We start from the raw sequence: 19,985 nt of genomic DNA on the forward strand, positions 1-19,985 counted from the left end.
GTCGCTCGTCGTGTGGTGTCTGCTTTCATCCCTTGCTGGTATTTTTTCGATTTGTGTCCTTTTTATGTGGATACTCCTCTGTCTAATTAACAGTGTATATAGCGCCTTTCGCACCGTGCGCCATCACCATACAGCGAGAAGAAGAACTGAAGAGAATTCAGGGGAATCGGGCCGGACACGAAGAACTGAAAGACCCAGACGGGAAGCACCAGAGCAGCGAGGACACGCGTGACTCGGACCACCACACATACGTGCACAGGTGGGCGATGTCCTGCCGCGTCTCCACCCGTGCCTGATCGGTTAGCTGCAGCTGAGGACCACTAGTGCTTGATGTTCCTCACTTCACCCCAGAACATCACCTGGAGGGGGGGGCAGTGAACAGGGGCATCTCCCCGACACCCCCTGTAGCCAACATTTCCTTAGGAGTTGTTCGTTTAATCTATTATATAGTGCCTTTCACATCTATCTAATTTTGTGATCCTGCCAACTATGCTAAATTAATATAGTGCCTTTCACACCTCTCTATGTATCATTATATAGTGCCGTTCACATCTATCTGTATAATTTTGTGATCCTGCCGACTATGCTAAAATTAGATAGAGAGGTATGAAAGACACTATATTTGCTAATTTTAGCATAGTCGGCAGGATCACAAAATTATACAGATGTATGTGAACAGCACTATAAAATGATAGATAGATAGATAGATAGATAGATAGATAGATAGATAGATAGATAGATAGATAGATAGATAGATAGAGAGGTATGAAAGACACTATATTTGCTATCTATCTATCTATCATTTTATAGTGCCGTTCACATACATCTGTATAATTTTGTGATCCTGCCGACTATGCTAAAATTAGGTGTGAAAGGCACTATATAATTATAGATAGTATAGTGCCTTTCACACCTCTCTATCTATCATTATATAGTGCCATTCACATCTATCTGTATAATTTTGTGATCCTGCCGACTATGCTAAAATTAGTAAATATAGTGCCTTTCACACCTATCTATCTATAATTATATAGTGCCGTTCACATCTATCTATCTAATTTTGTGATCCTGCCAACTATGCTAAAATCAGCAAATAGAGAAGTGTGAAAGACATTATATCTATCTATCTATCATTATATAGTGCCTTTCACATCCATCTACCTACCTCTCATTTTGTGATCCTGCCTACTATGCTAAAATTAGCAAATAGAGAAGTGTGAAAGACATTATATCTATCTATCATTATATAGCGCCGTTCACATATATCTGTATAATTTTGTGATCCTGATGACTATGCTCAAATTAGGTGTGAAAGGCACTATATAATTATAGATAGCATAGTGCCTTTCACACCTCTCTATCTATAATTATATTGTGCCTTTCACATCTATCTAATTTTGTGATCCTGCCGACTATGCTAAAATTAATATAGTGCCTTTCACACCTCTCTATCATTATATAGTGCCATTCACATCTATCTATCTAATTTGTGATCCTGCCAACTATGCTAAAATTAGCAAACAGATATAATGTCTTTCACACCTCTCTATCTATCTATCATTATATAGTGCCTTTCACATCCATCTTCCTACCTCTCATTTTGTGATTCTGTCGACTATGCTAAAATTAGTAAATATAGTGCCTTACACACCTATCTATTTCTGCTTCTCACACCCATTCCATGCTTGTCTTCTGCAGTCTGCCACCCCATGAGCCCAGGTCATAGAGCAGGCTTGTGTCGTGGAGAGGCCTACAAACCATCTTCCACATCAACCATCCAGTTTCCCTGCCCTCTGTGATGAGGTCCTCTGTTTTCCTCTCTTCCACTCATATGCCCCCTACTAGCCCTTCCTGCCATGGCATTTTCAGCTCCAGCGGGCAGCATAGACTTTATGGCAGCAGACCACAGCTTCATTTCCTGCCACTCTGGGGTACTGCAGATGTCCACTGGGAAGTGAAGCTGCCTGCCCAGGTCGACCTCCACCTGAAGTCAGAAGCTCTGGCGCTGGTGTTGTGGTGAAACACGCTGCTCACAGAAGGCACTCGGAGTCTCAGGACTAGCAGCAGCAGAATCAGGTTTTACCGTATGGCGCACATACAGACTCAGTTCAGATGATTTGAGCTCCCAGCAATAAATGGACCGTATTTTTATTACAAATCTTATCATAAAAGTCCTTACTCATCCTCATCTGACTCCCAGTCACCTTGCAGCCTTGGACCAGCCTCCAATTAGGTCCATCAATATTTAATAAGAACAGTGCTTTGTCCTGCTCATCACACCCACTTGGCAGGTCTTCACCATTACCTAATGCCCATCGCCTGACTGAAACTTTCCAACATCACGCACTCCTTCCCCTGTGCAGGTGTCTGAAGCCTGTTCATCGATGGATTCCCACCAGCAAGTTGAAATCAGGCAGACCCCACCTACGATCCTGGGCCACTTAAATGAGTAGTTTCTTGTTGCGCACGCACACACACACACACACACACACACATATCCTCCAAGGCTAGAGGTCTGGCCTACATCTACAGTTACATCTCTAAGACAATGGCCGGTTTAGCCCTCTCAGAGTACACAGTGGCCTTGACTGAAGCTTTTAAGCTTAGCAGCAAAATGTTGGTGTGTTGAAGCTGCAAAGAGAAAAATAATAAAATAGGCAGGCGAGGGCTTTTTTTATGATTTAACCCTTAGCATACTAGCATGCACTAAGACCCAATGCCTATTTTCATATGTGCTCGTGATTCTCTTTAAATACTGTATATGCAGATCATCAATTTTGAGAATGTACTTTCTCTACTGGTGCTATACATGGGCTCTGCCACCTGAGGTAAGAGATCTGCTGGTTTGCTGCTGGGCTCTTGTGATTGGCTTCAAGCTGTCCTGTCTATCATTATATAGCGCCTTTCCCATCTATCTATCTTTTTGAAGACGCGGATCAATACTCAACAATTGTCTTGAACGCATTCGGTAAGTTTGCAAGCTTTATTTTCCGGTGATGCCTCATTAGCTTCAGTTGTAAACCGCCGGTCCGGGCGAGATTTCTCTTTAAGTTAACAGAAAACGTTAGTGAGGAAATGAATTCAACTGGAAACATTCCAAACGTATCCTTTAATTTCAAACACCTTGAATTGCTCGTCGTCCTCAGGAGTCCCCAGCTGCCGTGTGCTGTCTGCCCTATACAGGCACTATATTTACTATATGGACTTACAGCGCTCGACAGCCCAAGATGTATGTGCGTCCTACCGCCGACTGACCAATCAAAACGCAGTACTCACTAGAGCCCGCCCCTTTCTACTTTAACAGGTGAGAATGACCGTTTAATTCTCATGTTACGTGTGGTGTCACAAAAGTAAATAAATGAAGAAATGCACTAAATCGTAAGGAACTGGGGCAGCACAGTGGCGCAGCTGTAACGCTGCTGCCTCCCTCTAAGGAGACCCGGATTTACGAGCCTGCGTGGGTTTCCTCCCACAGTCCAATGACATGCAGGTTAGGTGACACCGACTTGCCTCTAGTGTGTGTCTGTGTTTGTGCGTGCGCTCACCCTGCGATGGCCTGGCACCCTGTCCAGGGTTTGGTCCTGATTTATGTCCTTTGTGCTCCAGCGACCCGTAACCCTGACCTGAATTAAGTGGGTTAGAAAATGACATGACATAAAGAAATTAGCAACTAAAAACATATTTAATGACACCAATTACGTTCATATACCATTATGTTTTTACTTATTTATTGTCACATTTTGCACTACCTTAATTACTGTATCTGCGTATTTATCTATTTCTCTCATGTTGTCCAAAATATTCCTTCATAGGCAACAGCCGCCAAGTGTGCAGATTGTAATCCTCAACTCTCCGGCGCCTCAGTCTGCCACTAAAGCAGCGCCCTCTGGTGGAGCTGTCACATCAAGTCAATTCAGTTGTCCCTGTGGCGTCTAAGATAACCGCACTTGGATGACACAAATCATCTGCCTGCAACCAACTCCAACAATGAAAATGAACAGTGCGCCAGTCCAGATCTGGCTCACGAGCGGTGCCTTTTGTCACTTTGCTGTCCCATCAACAGGACCTGACCAAGACAACATGGTCTGTACCACTTATGCTATGTCGCATTAGAAGACTTGTCCTGCCATTTTCAATTTGTAGCTTTCAATTCCATCTTAGCGAGTCGGCTGCTGCTATGAAGCTGTATAGGCTGCAAGTAAGGGCTGAGCGGTATACCGGCACTGGAACAGTACAGAAAAACTCCAACATTTAAAACGGTATGTAGCCAACTTCAGTACAATACAACTTAGTTTGTATAGCGCTCTTCACGGAGTGCGGGCACAGCGCGCTATGAACTAACTCAGCCTTATTGTCCACTCCACAGTCCCCGAGTTAAGAAGCTTCTTTATCCTTAAACCGCATGAACCGCCGGCGCACGGTCACCGACCGAAAACACATTGGTACTTGGGGCTGACCCTTCGATCGGGGCGTTGATAGACTCCTAGGCAGTAGGTGACAGTTTTTGGTCAGTGTCGCACACTTAATGTCAGAGCAGAGAAAGCGAATCTCTGCCGAGGGACAGGTCTGCTATTATTGACTATTTAGAAGGGAAAAGGCGAAGCGTCCAAACTCGGAGAAGGAAGACTAAGTATAATATTCTCGTGACTGGGGGACCTGCAGCACACGATGAACGGCTGCGCTTCAGATAGGTTTGCCTGCATGTGTGTCTTGCGCTTTGATGACCTGTTATGTCATATTCGACACTTCGCTCGCCATTCTGACACCCACGCAACCAGCCTCTCCTCGAAATTCACCACTTTGGATACTCGACGCCGCGTTGTTACAAAAACTTCCATGCACAGATGGCCAAAAAAAAAAAAAAAAGACAAACACACCTCGCAAGACAGAATATCTGACGTCATTTTCACCGCGCGACCCTCGTGCCCCACGCGGACCCGTCAGCTATAAACCATCCTTGAGATTTTAGTGTTCGGGCAACAATAAGCACTACAGGATCCTTCACGCTCTGCTTGAACTCCCGTAATTGTTTCCTTTCTTGTTAATGTTCTTCTTTTTTATTATTATCATGGTGTGTGTTCAGACAACAGTCTGTGCGTGTGACCACCTAAAATATCAGATTGTGAACAGACATATACAATGTAGGGGGCTGCACGGTGGCGCAGTGGGTAGCGCTGCTACCTCGCAGTGAGGAGACCCGTCTGAGTTCGCGTCCCGGGTCCTCCCTGCGTGGAGTTTGCATGTTCTCCCCGTGTCTGCGTGGGTTTCCTCCCACAGTCCAAAGACATGCAGGTTAGGTGCATTGGCGATCCTAAAATTGTGCTTGGTATCTGGGTGTGTGCCCTGCCCGGGGATTTGTTCCTGCCTTGCAGCCTGGGATTGGCTCCAGCAGACCCCCGTGACCCTGTTTTAGGATATAGCGGGTTGGACAATGACTGACTGACAACAGACAGATAGGAAAAGAGCTGTGTGTAACTGTCGTGAAAGGCACTATATAACGTACATGAATGGTGCTATGTACTATATATATATATATATATATATATATATATATATATATATATATATATATATATATATATATACATACACACACACACACACACACACTCACCGACCACTTTATTGGTACCCCTTGCTAGTTCCCGGTTGGATCCCCTTTTGCCTTCAGAACTGCCATAATTCTTCGTGGCACAGATTCAACAAGGTGCTGGAAACATTCCTTTAGTGATTTTGCTCCACGCAGTCGCTGGAAGAAGCCATCAAAAGATGGGGACACTGCAGTCATAAAGGGATGGACATGGTCAGCAAGAAGACTCAGGTAGGCTGTGGCATTTAAACGATGTTCAGATTGGCACTAAGAGGCCCAAAGTGTGCCACGAAAATATCCTCCACACCATCACACCACCACCACCACCAGCAGCAGCAGCAGCCTGAACCGTTGACACAAGGCAGGATGGATCCCTGCTTTCATGTTGTTGACCTTACCATTCGGATGGGAGACTCGTCAGACCAGGTTATGTTTTTTCAGTCTTCTGTTGTCCAATTTTGGTGATCCCGTGTGAATTGTAGCCACAGTTGCCTTTTCTTAGCTGACAGCGGTGGCACTCGGGTTGGTCTCCTGATGCTGTAGCCAACCTGCTTCAATGTTCAACGTGTTCTGCGTTCAGAGATGCTCTTCTGCACTCCTCAGTTGTAACAAGTGCTTATTTGAGTTTCTGCTGCCTTCCTGTCAGCTCAAACCAGTCTGCCATTCTCCTCTGACCTCTGGCATCAACAAGGCATTTTCATCCAGAGAACTCCCACCCACTGGATATTTTCCCTTTTTCGGACCACTCTCTGTAAACCCTAGAGAAGGTTGTGTGTGAAAATCCCATTAGATCAGCAATTGCCCGTATGGCACCAACAGCCGTGCCACGTTCAAAGTCACTTCAGTCCCCTTTCTTCCCAATTCTGACGCTCGGTTTGAACTTCAGAAGAACGTCTTGACAATGTCTACGTGCCAAAGTGCATTATATTCGTCTTATATTTATTTATTTATTTATTTTTAAAATGCACTGTAAAAAGCCAAACTTCCCCCTGGGGACTAATAAAGTTCAGCCTCTCTAAAATTGTAGGTATGATCAAGAAAATCATCAGTGTAAAAAAACTCCCGTAAAAAATAGATTGGCCATGCATTTTAAGTTAAATAACAAGAATGCAATAAATAGTTAAAACGATCATTCTAAACAGATGAATGCTCGCTTATACACGTACGCTGTGTTTTAGCTGTCAATATTAATTAGCCGTTTCAGTGTATTCGTATATTCTAATGTAATTGTTGTATTGCATTCAACCCATAATGCTACACAATTTTAAATTTGCATAAAGTGAGTGTATTTGCATAAGGGCACGCCCCTTCGGGCGCCTAATCACCTTCGCGCCTTGCACTGCTTTGGGTTAGCGTCTCACCCTGACAAAGTGGATCAGTGTGTTAAGTTTTGTTGAGACTGAAGCATCCATCCATTATCCAACCCGCTATATCCTAACTACAGGGTCACGGGGGTCTGTTGGAGCCAATCCCAGCCAACACTGGGCGCAAGGCAGGAAACAAACTCCGGGCAGGGCGCCAGCCCACCGTAGAGATTGAACCAAGAGGGTAGAATTATGTAAAGAACAAACACACACACACATTGATCTTTCTATTAAAATGTGTGCTTCAATGTAAATGAGGTCTCAATATTCTCGATTGTATTAGAAATGTGTTCATGTGTCACCCTCTGATAGGTCCATAGATACATAGTAAGAGATTAAAAATAACATTCGCAATCACTGACCGGTGTTAAACGATATATCCACATGCTTATGGTTAACATTTGTTGTTTCCAGCGTTCTGGGAGTTGCTCGTAGAGGGCTAGGACCACCGCTAAAGAATCAAATATCAAACATATGACCACATTCGTGACTAGCAACCTCGAAATAGCACACACCGAAACCCCAAATGCAAGCCGATATTACCGATCCTCTTTTAAGTTTTGTAAAAGGTGGTAAATTTTACCCGTCGTATGCCATTTTCTTATGAACCCTTGGGGTCGGTTAATGTGACATGTACAATTTCACGTCCTTCTGATCATTGTTTGCTGAAGACACCTATTGATTTACTCTTTGTCCTATGGGGTGCCATTTCCTGCATGAAATACGGTCCAGAAATTAGGGTTGGGGTTTTCGGGTTTATATGACCGAAAATAGGGGCAGGACCCCAATAAGCGTATTGCATAATTAGACACCAAGACGAGTTGAACATTATCGTATGTGAAGGGGGGGGTGTCGCCAGGATGCGTCGAACAAAAACAAACGGTTTTCAACGCGTTCTTTAAGTAAATCTTCCGAACACAATTGCGTTCTGTGAAGGCTCCCTTCCATGTTAAATTAGTTCCTTGTCCCCTGAAAATGTTCTTAACATGCATGTTGACGAAGCCGAAATCTTGAAAGTGTAGCGGGTTACCGCGGGACACAACAGACCAAGACGACCTGAACTGAACATGAAGCAATGGTCCTTTTAAAAGCATAAACTCATTGATATTTTACTAAAACTTATCAGATTCATGTCTGTGCATGGGATCTGTTACAGATCTATAAAGTTTTTTTTTTCTTTCTTATGGCATCAAACCACTTTTCGGGGCAAGCGTTCCACCTCATAAGCGTTTTATTTTTTTATGTGGATTTACGAAGTGCCACCCAGCTGAGTGTCACAAAGGCAAAGCGAACACATTCTGCGCGAGTCGCGTTGGTAATGATTTATTCAAAGCCACTCTAATTGGCCCCACGAGGCTGTCAAGACGAGGCGCACAGCAGCCAATCTTCTGGATCAATCATCTGTCAATCTGAAAGTCGCTTCGACAAAAGTAGCGGCGCAGCAGAGTCCGGGCTCCTTCGTGTGGCTCTTGGTACTCGTCCCCAGCGACATGTCCAGTGCAGACTAGCCGAAGCCTCGTTCGCCCTCCTCTTTGCTCTGTAGACGAGTTGTCCGCCGCGATGGACAAATTTCCGATTCGCAACTTCAGCACCGCGAACAGCTCCCTGAGCCGACAGCGCTACTTGTCGGGCGGCCAGCAGCACCTCGACTCCGCAGAGCTACAAGTCGCCATCCCGGTGGTGCTGGGAGCCATCTGTGTCCTGGGCTTCGTCGGCAATGTCACTGTCGTGGGAGTCCTGATGAGCAATGCGCGGAAGGGGAAGCCGTCGCTGATTAACTCTCTGATCCTGAACCTGAGCATCGCCGACCTGCTGGTGCTCGCCTTCGCGGTGCCAGTCAGGGCTGCCGCCTACTCCAAAGACAGCTGGACTCTTGGCTGGTTCGTCTGTAAGACTTGCGACTGGTTCGTTCACTCGTGCATGGCAGCGAAAAGTTTCACCATCGCCATCGTGGCCAAAGCCTGCTTCATGTACGTGAGCAACCCGACCAAACAGGTGACCATCCGGACCCGGACGATCGTGGCTGTGCTGTTTGCCTCCTGGACGCTGGCCTGCGTCCTGCCTTTACCCCACTGGCTTTTTGCGACCCTGCGGGACGACGGGCGAGGCTTTATCTGTGTGCAGGCCATCCCCAGATCGGCAGACCACTTCATGTCCATCTACCTGAAGGTCTACCCTTGTCTCATATTCTGCGCTCCCTTCAGCTTCGCCTTTGTCTACTTCTGGAGGGCGTACGGCCGCTGCCAAAAAAGGGGAACCAAAACGCAGAATCTTCGAATGCAGATCCGTTCGCGCAAGCTCACCGTCATGCTGCTCTGCATCGGAGTGGCCTTTGCCATCTTGTGGCTACCGGAATGGGTCACCTGGGTTTGGATCAATCATGCCGAATTGGATGGCCCCTTCCCACCGCTCTATCTGGCCATCTCCGCTCAGGTGCTCATGTTCACCGTTTCTTCGGTAAACCCTTTCGTCGTCCTCTCCATGTCCGAGGAGTTCAGGAGTGGCTACAAGGGGCTGTGGCGCAGGCTGACCGTCAAGAAGGCAAAAGCCGAGCCGCCCGTCATGAAGGACAACAACCAGGAGGCGAACAGGACTGAAGCGCCCGCAAGTTCCTTGCCGCCCCCCGAGCAGAGCCCGACTCCAGAGAATCCTCCACCCGAGCCAGAGCCTTCCTGCAGCCAGACCACCCCCGACAGCCCCAAAAGCAAAGACAACGTCCTCCCCGACGTGGAACAGTTCTGGCACGAACGGGAGTCTGGCTCAGCTAACCAGGAAAATGACCCGGTCCCCTGGGAACATCAGGAAGCGCAGTAGGGCCGTCCACCCTCACGGATGAGCCGGAGCCAGTCGGACGTCAGCGCTCCAGAGGCACCGAGTAACGCAGAGTCGGTGCCCCGCAGAACAAACATCGCCGTTCAGTGTTTCATTGTGACCTTACCACCTATGTGCGCGTGTATAGGAGCCGACGAGTTGGCACGCACTTCATGCGGTGTGCCGCCTGAAAAAGGACCGAGTGCTGCCACGGGCCTCATTTCCATTTACTTCACCCAAACGCCAAGTTCCTATAAACTGGGAATTGCTGTTTATTTATTTATTACTTTTTAGAATTCTTGCTGGCTTCTGACTGCGGGTTTTTCTGCCGTCCTTGATTCAAATAAAGCAACATTTTAAAGTTTTCACAGCGCCACCAAGGACACAAAACGACGATGGAGTCTAAATGAACCCAACCTGCGTGTTCAGCTCGCCGCCATTTCGGTGATCGCGTCCAGCGCTGTGCTTTGTTCTTGTGAAGTTCTCCCCGATTGTCCTCTCCCTGTCACCTTTGTCATTTAAACTTGCTCTGTGTTAATTAGAAGTCGCCAATCTCCCTAAGACTGTATAGAAATAGCTTGTGTTGAACTTAATAAAAGCACATCTGATGGAAACGTTTTCGTTGACTACCTTTTGTGCCGAGAGGAGTGCAAAACGCGCCGCCAACGTCTTTGCAATTCTCTAAATTAAGGCGAGTGTTATGTGCTGAAAATGAATTATTATTCACATGAAAGTCTTGAAAATTGCTTCACACTCCGAGCCAAAATCCAAACATCAAAGTGGCAACAAGAACTAAAGAGAAGATCAATAAAGCCGACAGGACTTAAACAACGAAAGATAGCAGCGCCATCTGCTGGCATGAACTAATACAAGGGTGCTGCGTTACAGTGACTAGCGAGGTCATTACTCAAAAGCAAGTTTCAGCATTAATTGCTGAAAAACGTTCGTATGAGAATCCTAGCGACTCGAGTGCTTTAACTGGCACGGGACATTTATTGTAAATCGATTGTCAGAACCTGATTATTTCAATACCTGTTTCGTGTGACCCGGAATCCCATCGCGACTGAGAATCAAACTAGACGGGACAATCCCTACTCGTTTATAGTGGTCCCTTAACAACCCACCTCAGCCCCAAGTGTGTGTGGCGTGGCAAAAAAACAACGCGACAACAAAGAGAACTTATGGACTTCACACAGGCTAAAACTAAGCACTGTGTCACTGTACCACTTGTAGGTATAGGGGATGCTGAAGGAATATGGTTCTTACATACCTTCATCTTCAGTGTTAAATGAACTGCATACTGTATGTGTTCACTGAAGTGTTATTGTAAGAGAGTCCATTTAACGCTGGTGATTTTATTGTGTAAAATGTAGCACTTAATGGTTAACTCCGAAATCTTTGCTTTATCAATGCATTAACTCCTTTGATCCATCCATTATTTATGTAAACACGCTTTATCCGGCAGGGTCACGGGGGGAGCTGCAGCCTATAGCAGCTAATATCACTTGGGGGGTTACGGTGTAGGAAGAATCTCAGGGCAGGACGCCAGTCCTTCACAAAGTAAACACACACGCGCCAAATTAACATCGTCAGTCCAGCTAACCTGCATGTCTTTTGGCTGTTGGAGGAAACCAGAGACCCCTGAAGGAAACGGAGATAACATGCAAACTCCACACGGGCAGTACCAGGGACATGAACACGGGTCTCCGTGCTGTGCCACCCGTTCCTCGCTTTTGATCCAGGAAACACTCAAGCATCAAATTCGGCTTCTATTTTTTTCATCTTACCTTGAAAGTCATCAAGGGGAAACCTGCAAACTGCATGGATTTTACGTAACATACGCTAAAATAATTTTCAAGTTACTCGGAAAAAGTGTATAGCATTTTTTTTTGGCATAAATCGATCCATCTACTGAACGCGCCTGCCGAGTGACGCAGACCATCTCGCCATTATGACGCGTTAAGATGGGGGCAAGCCCCTCACAGAGCGCACTCGCCCACCACTCTTAAAAATAAAGGCGCCAAAGTGGTTCTTCAGGGCGAACCGTCCATTTGAAGGTTCAAAAAAGAACCTTTATTTATTTAGATGTTCGCTTCCCGGGTCCTCCCTGCGGGGAGTTTGCATGTTCTCCCCGTGTCTGCGTGGGTTTCCTCCCACAGTCCAAAGACATGCAGGTTATGTGGACTGGCGATTCTAAATTGGCCCTAGTGTGTGCTTGGTGTGTGGGTGTGTTTGTGTGTGTCCTGCGATGGGTTGGCACCCTGCCCGGGATTGATTCCTGCCTTGTGCCCTGTGTTGGCTGGGATTGGCACCAGCAGACCCCCGTGACCCTGTGTTCGGATTCAGCGGGTTGGAAAATGGATGGATGGATTTATTTAGATCCGTGCCATTACGGAAGAGTATTAGGGCCACAGTGAAGAAAAAAAAAAAAAACTAAATGTCGAGATTAAAGTCGACATGTTGACTTTATTCTCGTAGTTTATTTTGTCTGTAGAATGTCACAAACTAAATTTCATCTTAAAATGAATGTTTCCTTTACTAGATTTTCTCAAACCCCGTCATAAATTATGTAGGACGTTAAATGCTTGGTGTTAAGTGTTCCCCGACCCATGTTAATCGGTACGCGCTTCTTAAACTGACGTCCTCTGCACTAAGAGGAAGCACAGGCAGCGATCGCCGCACAGAAGACATTCAATTCATGCTTTTCCTGCTCTCTGAACATTTAGAATGCTAAGATCAATACTTGATATCATTTTCATGATGAAATGCATTAAACACATGGGGGCACGGTGGCGTGGTGGTTGCACTGCTGCCTCGTAGCAAGGGGGTGCCGGTGTTCCGTGCCTTGAGTTTGCATGTTTTTCTGGTGGGTTTACTCGGCGTGCTTCAGTTTCCTTTCAAAGTCATGTAGGGTGTGGGGTTTTGTTACGTATTATTGACCCTGCTACTGTATGTGTTGCTCGTATTCACCCTGCTATGTCCTGGCGCCCCATTCAGGATTTGCTCCTGCCTCGCACACGATGGTTGCTGGGATGGGCGCAACCCAGAATGGATGGCATAATTAAACATGTATAATGAAAACTCTGAGGTCTAAGTTTATAACTAGTTTTAATTTCACCAAGACGTTTATCGTGAGGTGATTGGTTATGTGGAGAAAGAAAAAGGAAGGACAGGAACTGGGGGTTTAGTACGTCAGAGAGTCAGCACGCATGCAATAAAGAAAGCCCGCTCAGAAGAACATCCGTTGAATTCTGTGTTAGTGTCTCCGACCACCAGATCACGAATCCAACATTTACACAATATTTCAGTGCGATACCCATTCATATATCCAGTTGTTTGGAGCCTCGTCACACCTGCCATATAGTTTTCTACACTGAACGTAGACCTGGGGACCCCTTAATGCAAGGGAGCAGCACTATAGCCACGCCACCGTGACCCCGCCACCCATGTTTAATACATGCTTTAATGCATTTCATCATTAAAAAGATATCAAATATTTATCTTAGTATTCTGAATGTTCATACAGCAGGAATATCATGAAGTCAATGTGATCGCTGCCGGCGCCTCCTCAGTGCAGGAGGAAGTCAGTTTAAGAAGCGCGTTGAGATTAACAACTGGGTCGGGGAACACTTAATATAAAGCATTTAATGTGCTACATTAATTTATGACGGGGTTTGAGAAAATCTAGTAAATTAAACATTCATTTTAAGATGAAGTTTAGTTTGCGACATTCTACTGACAAAATAAACTACGAGAATAAACTGGAAATGTCGACTTTAATCTCGATATAAATGGCGACAATAAAGTGGAAATGTCGAGAATAGAGTCAACATGTCCACTTTAATCTCGACATTTAGTTTTTTTTCCCCCCTTTACTGTGTCCGTATTTTTTTTTTCACCATGGCCCTAATACGCTTCCGTATTACATACATAACAATGAAGGGGAATAAATTTGTGAACTGTCAGTGGGGTCCTGACTTTTAAAGGACTCTTGCCGCATACAGGATCTAGTTCAGGTTTTGTTAACCTGTTCTGCTATAGTCTACAGTACTGTATACGATTTCTGTTTTGTTCGCATATTAAACACCTTTCAAAGCACAAAGAGTACATTTCAAATACAAAGTACTTGTCCCAGAATGAAAGGGTTCTTTGTCAGGCAAAGATGAACCACACAGCCCAGCGAAATGCCATTAATCCTTACTTGCTTTGGCTCAAGCGCCGTTGCACGCACGTGCCGAATCCATCCACTTTTTAAGCTCACATACACACGAGCCAATATCTTTAAAACTGTCTGAGGAAAGCCATGCGTGAATTTACAGTTTGAATGAATGTTAATCTGAGAGACCGGAGAAAACTCTGGACGGCACGTCTGTCCATCTCGGCGCATACTCGACTAGTCTGTGGGCCCGAGAGGAGAACACGGCGACAGGGTGGGGATTTGAACACAGAAATGGGAAGAATAAAGCAGTGCGCTCACAAGCAGGGGCCTACCAACCGCGAAGCACAAATTGGAATATTCCGGTTCAGAAAATCAGTATATACAAGTCTGCCCAAGTGTCTAATACAGCGCCTTTCACATTCCTCTGCTCTGTATTTTTTAATAGAGGCTTTCTTTACTATCTTAAATTGTACCTTAATGCCGATTTCCTACCTGTGGATGTTTTTTGTTTTTTTGTTTCACAATGCTAACCCCAGCTCTTCATGCGAGTACAATAAAACTGCACTGAGCGGCTCCAGTCGTTGCTGATTGAGTAATTGATTTATTCTCCTCTTGTGTTTTTTTATTTTTATGGATCCCGATGTTCCACCCCTCTGAATGTCAAAACAATTCCCCGAAATCTCAATAGGGCTTTGATCTGTCAAGCAGATTTGAGGTGAGAGGCCCACAAACAGTAAATGAAGAGCACAGCAGACCACAGTTGTGGATTTGAGCACAACCCATCCTTCAGAGCCACTCATTTAATAAGGAGCTTGTGGACTTCAACACTTGTGAATTTCCCCTTGGGATTAATAAAGTATCTATCTATCACTTTATAATGGAAGAGTACCCTGGCCAAAATGCAATGCAGTCCAACGTGTTTCACTACAGTTTTATCGTGTCCTAATTAAAAACTGATAAACCAAATGATGTAGTGAACACGCTGGATTACATTGCATTTTGGCACGAATAACCTTCCTTACCTTCTGCACTTGCTGGTGTAACCTCAGTCTCAGGTTACCCTCTTGTGTTTTATGTGGGGCAGAGTCACAAAGTGGAGTTCGTTCAACATGTCTGTAATTGTGTTTTATATTTCACGGCAATATAAAATATGTACAGGGGTCTCGCCACCTGCATGCCATCATAGCGGCCATTAAGAACTTTTTGTTTCTTTCCTATTAGAAGGACATTAAATATAACAGACCAGTAACATAACGTGCAGTGAATACACTTGACTTCTAGTTTTCATAGTCTCCCTCTGTACGTTTAGCATTCGTTTGTTCAGAGGTTGATGCGCTTGCTGCTGCCTGCGCAGCTCTTCTTTCCTTCACCCTAGCGGTCCGCTTCTTCCCTTCTTTCGTCGGCATCTTTTCACGTTAAGGTTTTAAGCTTAAACTTTACACCGACTTTAAACTGATTAAGTCAATGTTTGTGTTGCAAGCGGCCTGCTTGTGCTGTTCTTCCGTGGGCATCGTTAAGCGTTAAAACTGATGAAGTCTGTTTGTGCTGCAATTACTTAGTGTGTTTTTCATAATTTTTCCACTTAAGCTGACACTTAAATCATTCTTGAAGCAGATTGAACACTTAAGATATGAAGAGGTAGTGTCGACGAAGGTGGTAGGGACGAGAACGGTGCCCGTACTGCATGCGCCGCACGGCAGCCCTGCTGTCGAGAGTTGATTCTACAGTAAAAATAAAATAATAAAGAGCACCCGAAAGCGGACAGTATAGGTCACGTAGTATGTGTGAATCAAATTTCAGGTCAATAGATCAAACGGTTTGCGAGCTACAGGTGATTTAAAATCCAAACTGACAGCCACGGTAGCGTATTATATATGAAGATTCATACACTACACAATATGTGTAGTGTCTCATCACTTACAAGTCATGTAATACAAAATATATTTAAATAATAATAATTTAAATTTCTATAACGGTTTTCTCACTACTCAAAGCGCCTTACAAAAAGAGTGAGGAGTCACTTCAACCAGCACTAATGTGCTGCATCCATTTTTGCTCTACTATGCTCACCGCATATCAGCTGTTAGAAAGTGAAGCACCCTACTCTTTAGGAAGGAAGCTCAGGTCTCTTGTATGAGAGAGTCAGAGCCTCGGTTTTACCTTTCATCCCAAGAACGGCAATATTTTTTACAGCCTAGTGTCCCCCAGTCAGTGCACTGGTGCATTGGGATCCACATTAAGACCACACCCCTTGCTTACCTCAGCAACACCTATTCCAGCAGAAAACCAAGTGTATATATATTATATACAGTATATTAGCAACTGGCGGGCTACAAATTCTACGTTTGTGAAATCAATACTTTCTCTGCAAATAGTTGTTTTTTTAAGTCCCTGAAATGATTTTGTTCTAATATATAGATTTGAGCAAATTTTGGTGTCTCACCCTATCCGGGGTGCAAGGGTCCAGATTGATGGCATATTTGGCCATGTATTCTGTAACAATATGGAGCATGGCCTGGAGTCAGGGATATTTGTGCGCCCATGGATGCACAGGCTAATGCACTGTTGTACTTTCTGATATTTTCTAAGAAGTGCATGGAGTTTGGGTCTAAATATGTCAACAGGTTCTTAAACCTGCCAGGGTATCTGTAAGGGTTAATTCGAACTCGACCTTTTTGGCAGCAATTGTGTTCTCCACCTTGCTTGTTCTCACAAGTTGAATGAAGTTGCAATGTTTGCACAGGTTGTCAAATGCGCCAGAGTGGTGCTCCGGAACTTCGTCCTCAATAATATCTGTGTAATTGCACATGGCAATGCCGTGCCGCTGAGCATTTTCACGCCGCAAGGCACGGACTGCTCGATGTCTTTAAACGAGTGCTGCATTTGCGGCTGCTCGAGCTTCTTCAGTCGCTTGTTCACGGCTGGCACGATTTCTTTCAGAGTTAGTTGCATTTTGTAGCAGCACGCAGCTCATCCGTTTGTTGTGCACGTCTGGTCACATTAGCAAGTCTACGTTCCTCGTCAGTCACGTGACTTCATTTCCTACGCATCCTTTCCGCGGCCGCTGCTGTTGTGGCTGTGTTGCGATCGTCACTCATTTTAGATCTGAGATCGGCTAAAATTTAAACAATGATCGTTGTTAATACCCACCCGCCATTACTCATGCTTCTAATTTGTATTGAGTCGAGGAATTGACGCGAACACCATACATACGGATACTATCAAATTATATATAAGGAGAGATTTATATTTTATTATATATATTAAACACAAATAAACAGTATAGAAAGCCAAAAGAAAACCTCGCACCAGGCATTACAGAACTGGGAGCGCGCTCTGAGGCATCTGTGCCCCTTTTCCCATTGAGAATACCATATATGCCATTTACATGACAGGGGTTTTGATGATGTTAGCTTCCTCTAAGCTTTGCAATGGCTCCGTTTCCTATTAAAATTAAAGTTTATATAAAACATTCATGTGCTTTTAGCTGACACAACCTAATTAAAATATACATACACAACTCTGAATGACTGTAATTGGAAGGCTTTCACCGCTGGGGTCGTATTGCAATGTCACACTACCACCACTTTGACGCCCCTCACGAATTCGATGACTCAGTTGAATAGGAAAGCCCTGCACTGCCACTCCGATCGTATTTTATCTCTACTGCCGAATTATATGTGAACATCCTTACATTCTTAAAAAATAATAAGCGCCAAGAGCGATGCCAGAACTGTTTTGGTTCCTAAAAGAATCAATTTCCTAAAGGTCCCTGAAAGAGCATTTACTTATTTTATGGTAGCACGTACACAACCATTAAAAGATCCTGACAGATCTTTAAAATGCCAGTGGGTTTGTGGTTATAACATTTTTGCTTCATACAACCACTCAGCCTCCTGATTTGTTGTATCCGATACGTCGCCTGCTATACATTAAAGAATTCTATTTTGTCCTTATGGTACAGGAATCTTTTTGAAGCCCTAAAAAGCCAACTTCATGTACAAAGTGCCCTTCACAGAATATAATGTTTCTTTGTCAATGCACGTTTCCGTAAAGAACCACACAACCTTGTAAAAGTGTCAAAGAACGCGATATTGGCACGAGTGTACGCTTCAAGTCCTGACCTACCTGGCGCACTTACTCTTCTCGGCGTCTTTGTTTTTTCGTTTTTGACATACTCAGTATCATCTCTATGGGAAATCAAAATTTACCTCCACGTGTCTGGCATAACACTTTTTTTTTTTTGTCAGAAACTTAAATTGACTCCATTTATCTTCGTTCAACAAGCACAAAGGAGAGAGCCGAGTCGCGAACAGACTCAGAACTACGCGCCTTGATCTTACGCTTGCGCAGTGCCCAGTTCACCAGCCTCGCGCCATAAATACAGATGTCTGATTGGTCGAATGCTGCCTGTTTTGAAAAGAACTAATTTGATTGGTCCTTTTCAATGCACCAAAGAACGGCCCTACTACAGCACTCTTTTCTACAACAACTTGCATTGTTCTGTCGTTGAACCGAAACGAGTCGTGTGTAAAATACGGGACAAGTGAGGATTTTAAAAAGAAATCGGTACACCAACATTACGCATGAAATACGAGACGTTTGTTAACATTACATATAATGTGATAAGCACCTACGGCTGTCTCTTCGTCTGCACGTCCGCATGAAACAACTCGGCTCCCAGTTTACCGACTGTGTTTAAATTTGCTTCAATTAGTCTTCGAGGAACTACACCGGGCCACTTCCTTTCTCGTTTAGATAGTATCTAATAGATACGGACGCTCACATACCACTTAATTTGTTAAACCTGTTTAACTGCTTGTTAACGCAAATACCTAATCAGCCAATCACATGGCAGCACCTCAATACATTTAGGGATGTGGACATTGTGACGACGACCTGAAGTTCACACCGACCATAAGAATGGCGAAGAAAGGAGATGCAAGATATCTTTATTGTCACCATACGATACAATGAAATATCACTTAGAGCAAGTGACTGAACATGTTGGCTGATAAACTGACCGGAGTATTTCACAAACTGCTCATCTTCTGGGATTTTCACACACAGCCAGCTACCTCTAAGGTTTACCGTGAATGGTTCTGGAATGGTCAAAACAAAGTCCAAATTTGTGCCCATATTTATCAAGAATCTTAGAGTACACAAATCATAGTGATGCTAGTTTGGTCATACTCTTAGAAGTAAAAACATTTTATCAATATTTATAATTTAGGAAATTACTTCTAACTTCCCTCGGATTTAGCAGAGCTCATGTGGTGTCCTAACTCACTAGGAGTAGCCAGATTATAAGCATCTATTTGACCGAGATGGCTCATTATTCTTAAGTCTCGTAAAACTGAAAGTGAAGTGTTGGTAACGTTGAGTTATTTTAGAAATTGGGGGGAAAATGCAGCTTTGCAATGGCAATGATTTGGGTTTGTCACAACCAACCATTCCTCGAATTTTGTATCAAACGTCCTCAACACATGAGGTAAAAACGCAGGCGTATACATCTCCCCACCACTCCATGTGAGGTGAAGTTAAACGCAAGTGTCATTCGTGTAAACTGCTAAATTTCCTGGAGGAGTTGGTGTGATAAGATCATTGCCCCAAAAGTGTCGCCAAGCACACGTATGTGAATCACAAGCAATATCACAGTAATCAACACACAGGTGTTGATGGATGCCAACTCTCACTCAAAATGGCAACAAGAACATACATCTTTGTGCAATTTTCTACCTTATAACATTTTCCTTATTCTCTTACTACTTTTATTATTATTGCTATATTTGTGGTGAAGCCTCAGTATTAATATTAGACAACTACAAAAGAACACTGATTTCCAAGGAAATTACAAAGCTCCTTTATGATAAAAAAAAACTTGATTCTAAGTCAAGGGATGTTATGCTCAAACTATTTAATAAATTGTTAAGACCACATCTAGAGTACTGTGTGCAGGTCTGGTCACCACACTACAAGAAAGACAGAAGCACAAGCTGTGCAGTGGAGAGCAACCAGGTGTATCCCAGGACTTAAGGGGATATGTCCATTGTGACAGACT

The 19,985-nt window shown here is 44.3% G+C and overlaps 1 protein-coding gene across 1 annotated transcript; it reads left to right on the plus strand.

Moving 5' to 3' along the window:
* The first annotated feature begins 8,235 nt into the window (after positions 1–8,235).
* gpr151 (G protein-coupled receptor 151) lies at positions 8,236–10,379 on the plus strand. The gene has a single exon (XM_028814524.2). It carries the CDS (start codon positions 8,515–8,517, stop codon positions 9,766–9,768), a length of 1,254 nt encoding a protein of 417 aa, XP_028670357.2. The 5' UTR covers positions 8,236–8,514; the 3' UTR covers positions 9,769–10,379.
* The last annotated feature ends 9,606 nt before the right edge of the window (positions 10,380–19,985 follow it).

This window comes from Erpetoichthys calabaricus, chromosome 11, assembly GCF_900747795.2.
Source record: "Erpetoichthys calabaricus chromosome 11, fErpCal1.3, whole genome shotgun sequence".
Lineage (NCBI taxonomy): Eukaryota > Metazoa > Chordata > Cladistia > Polypteriformes > Polypteridae > Erpetoichthys > Erpetoichthys calabaricus.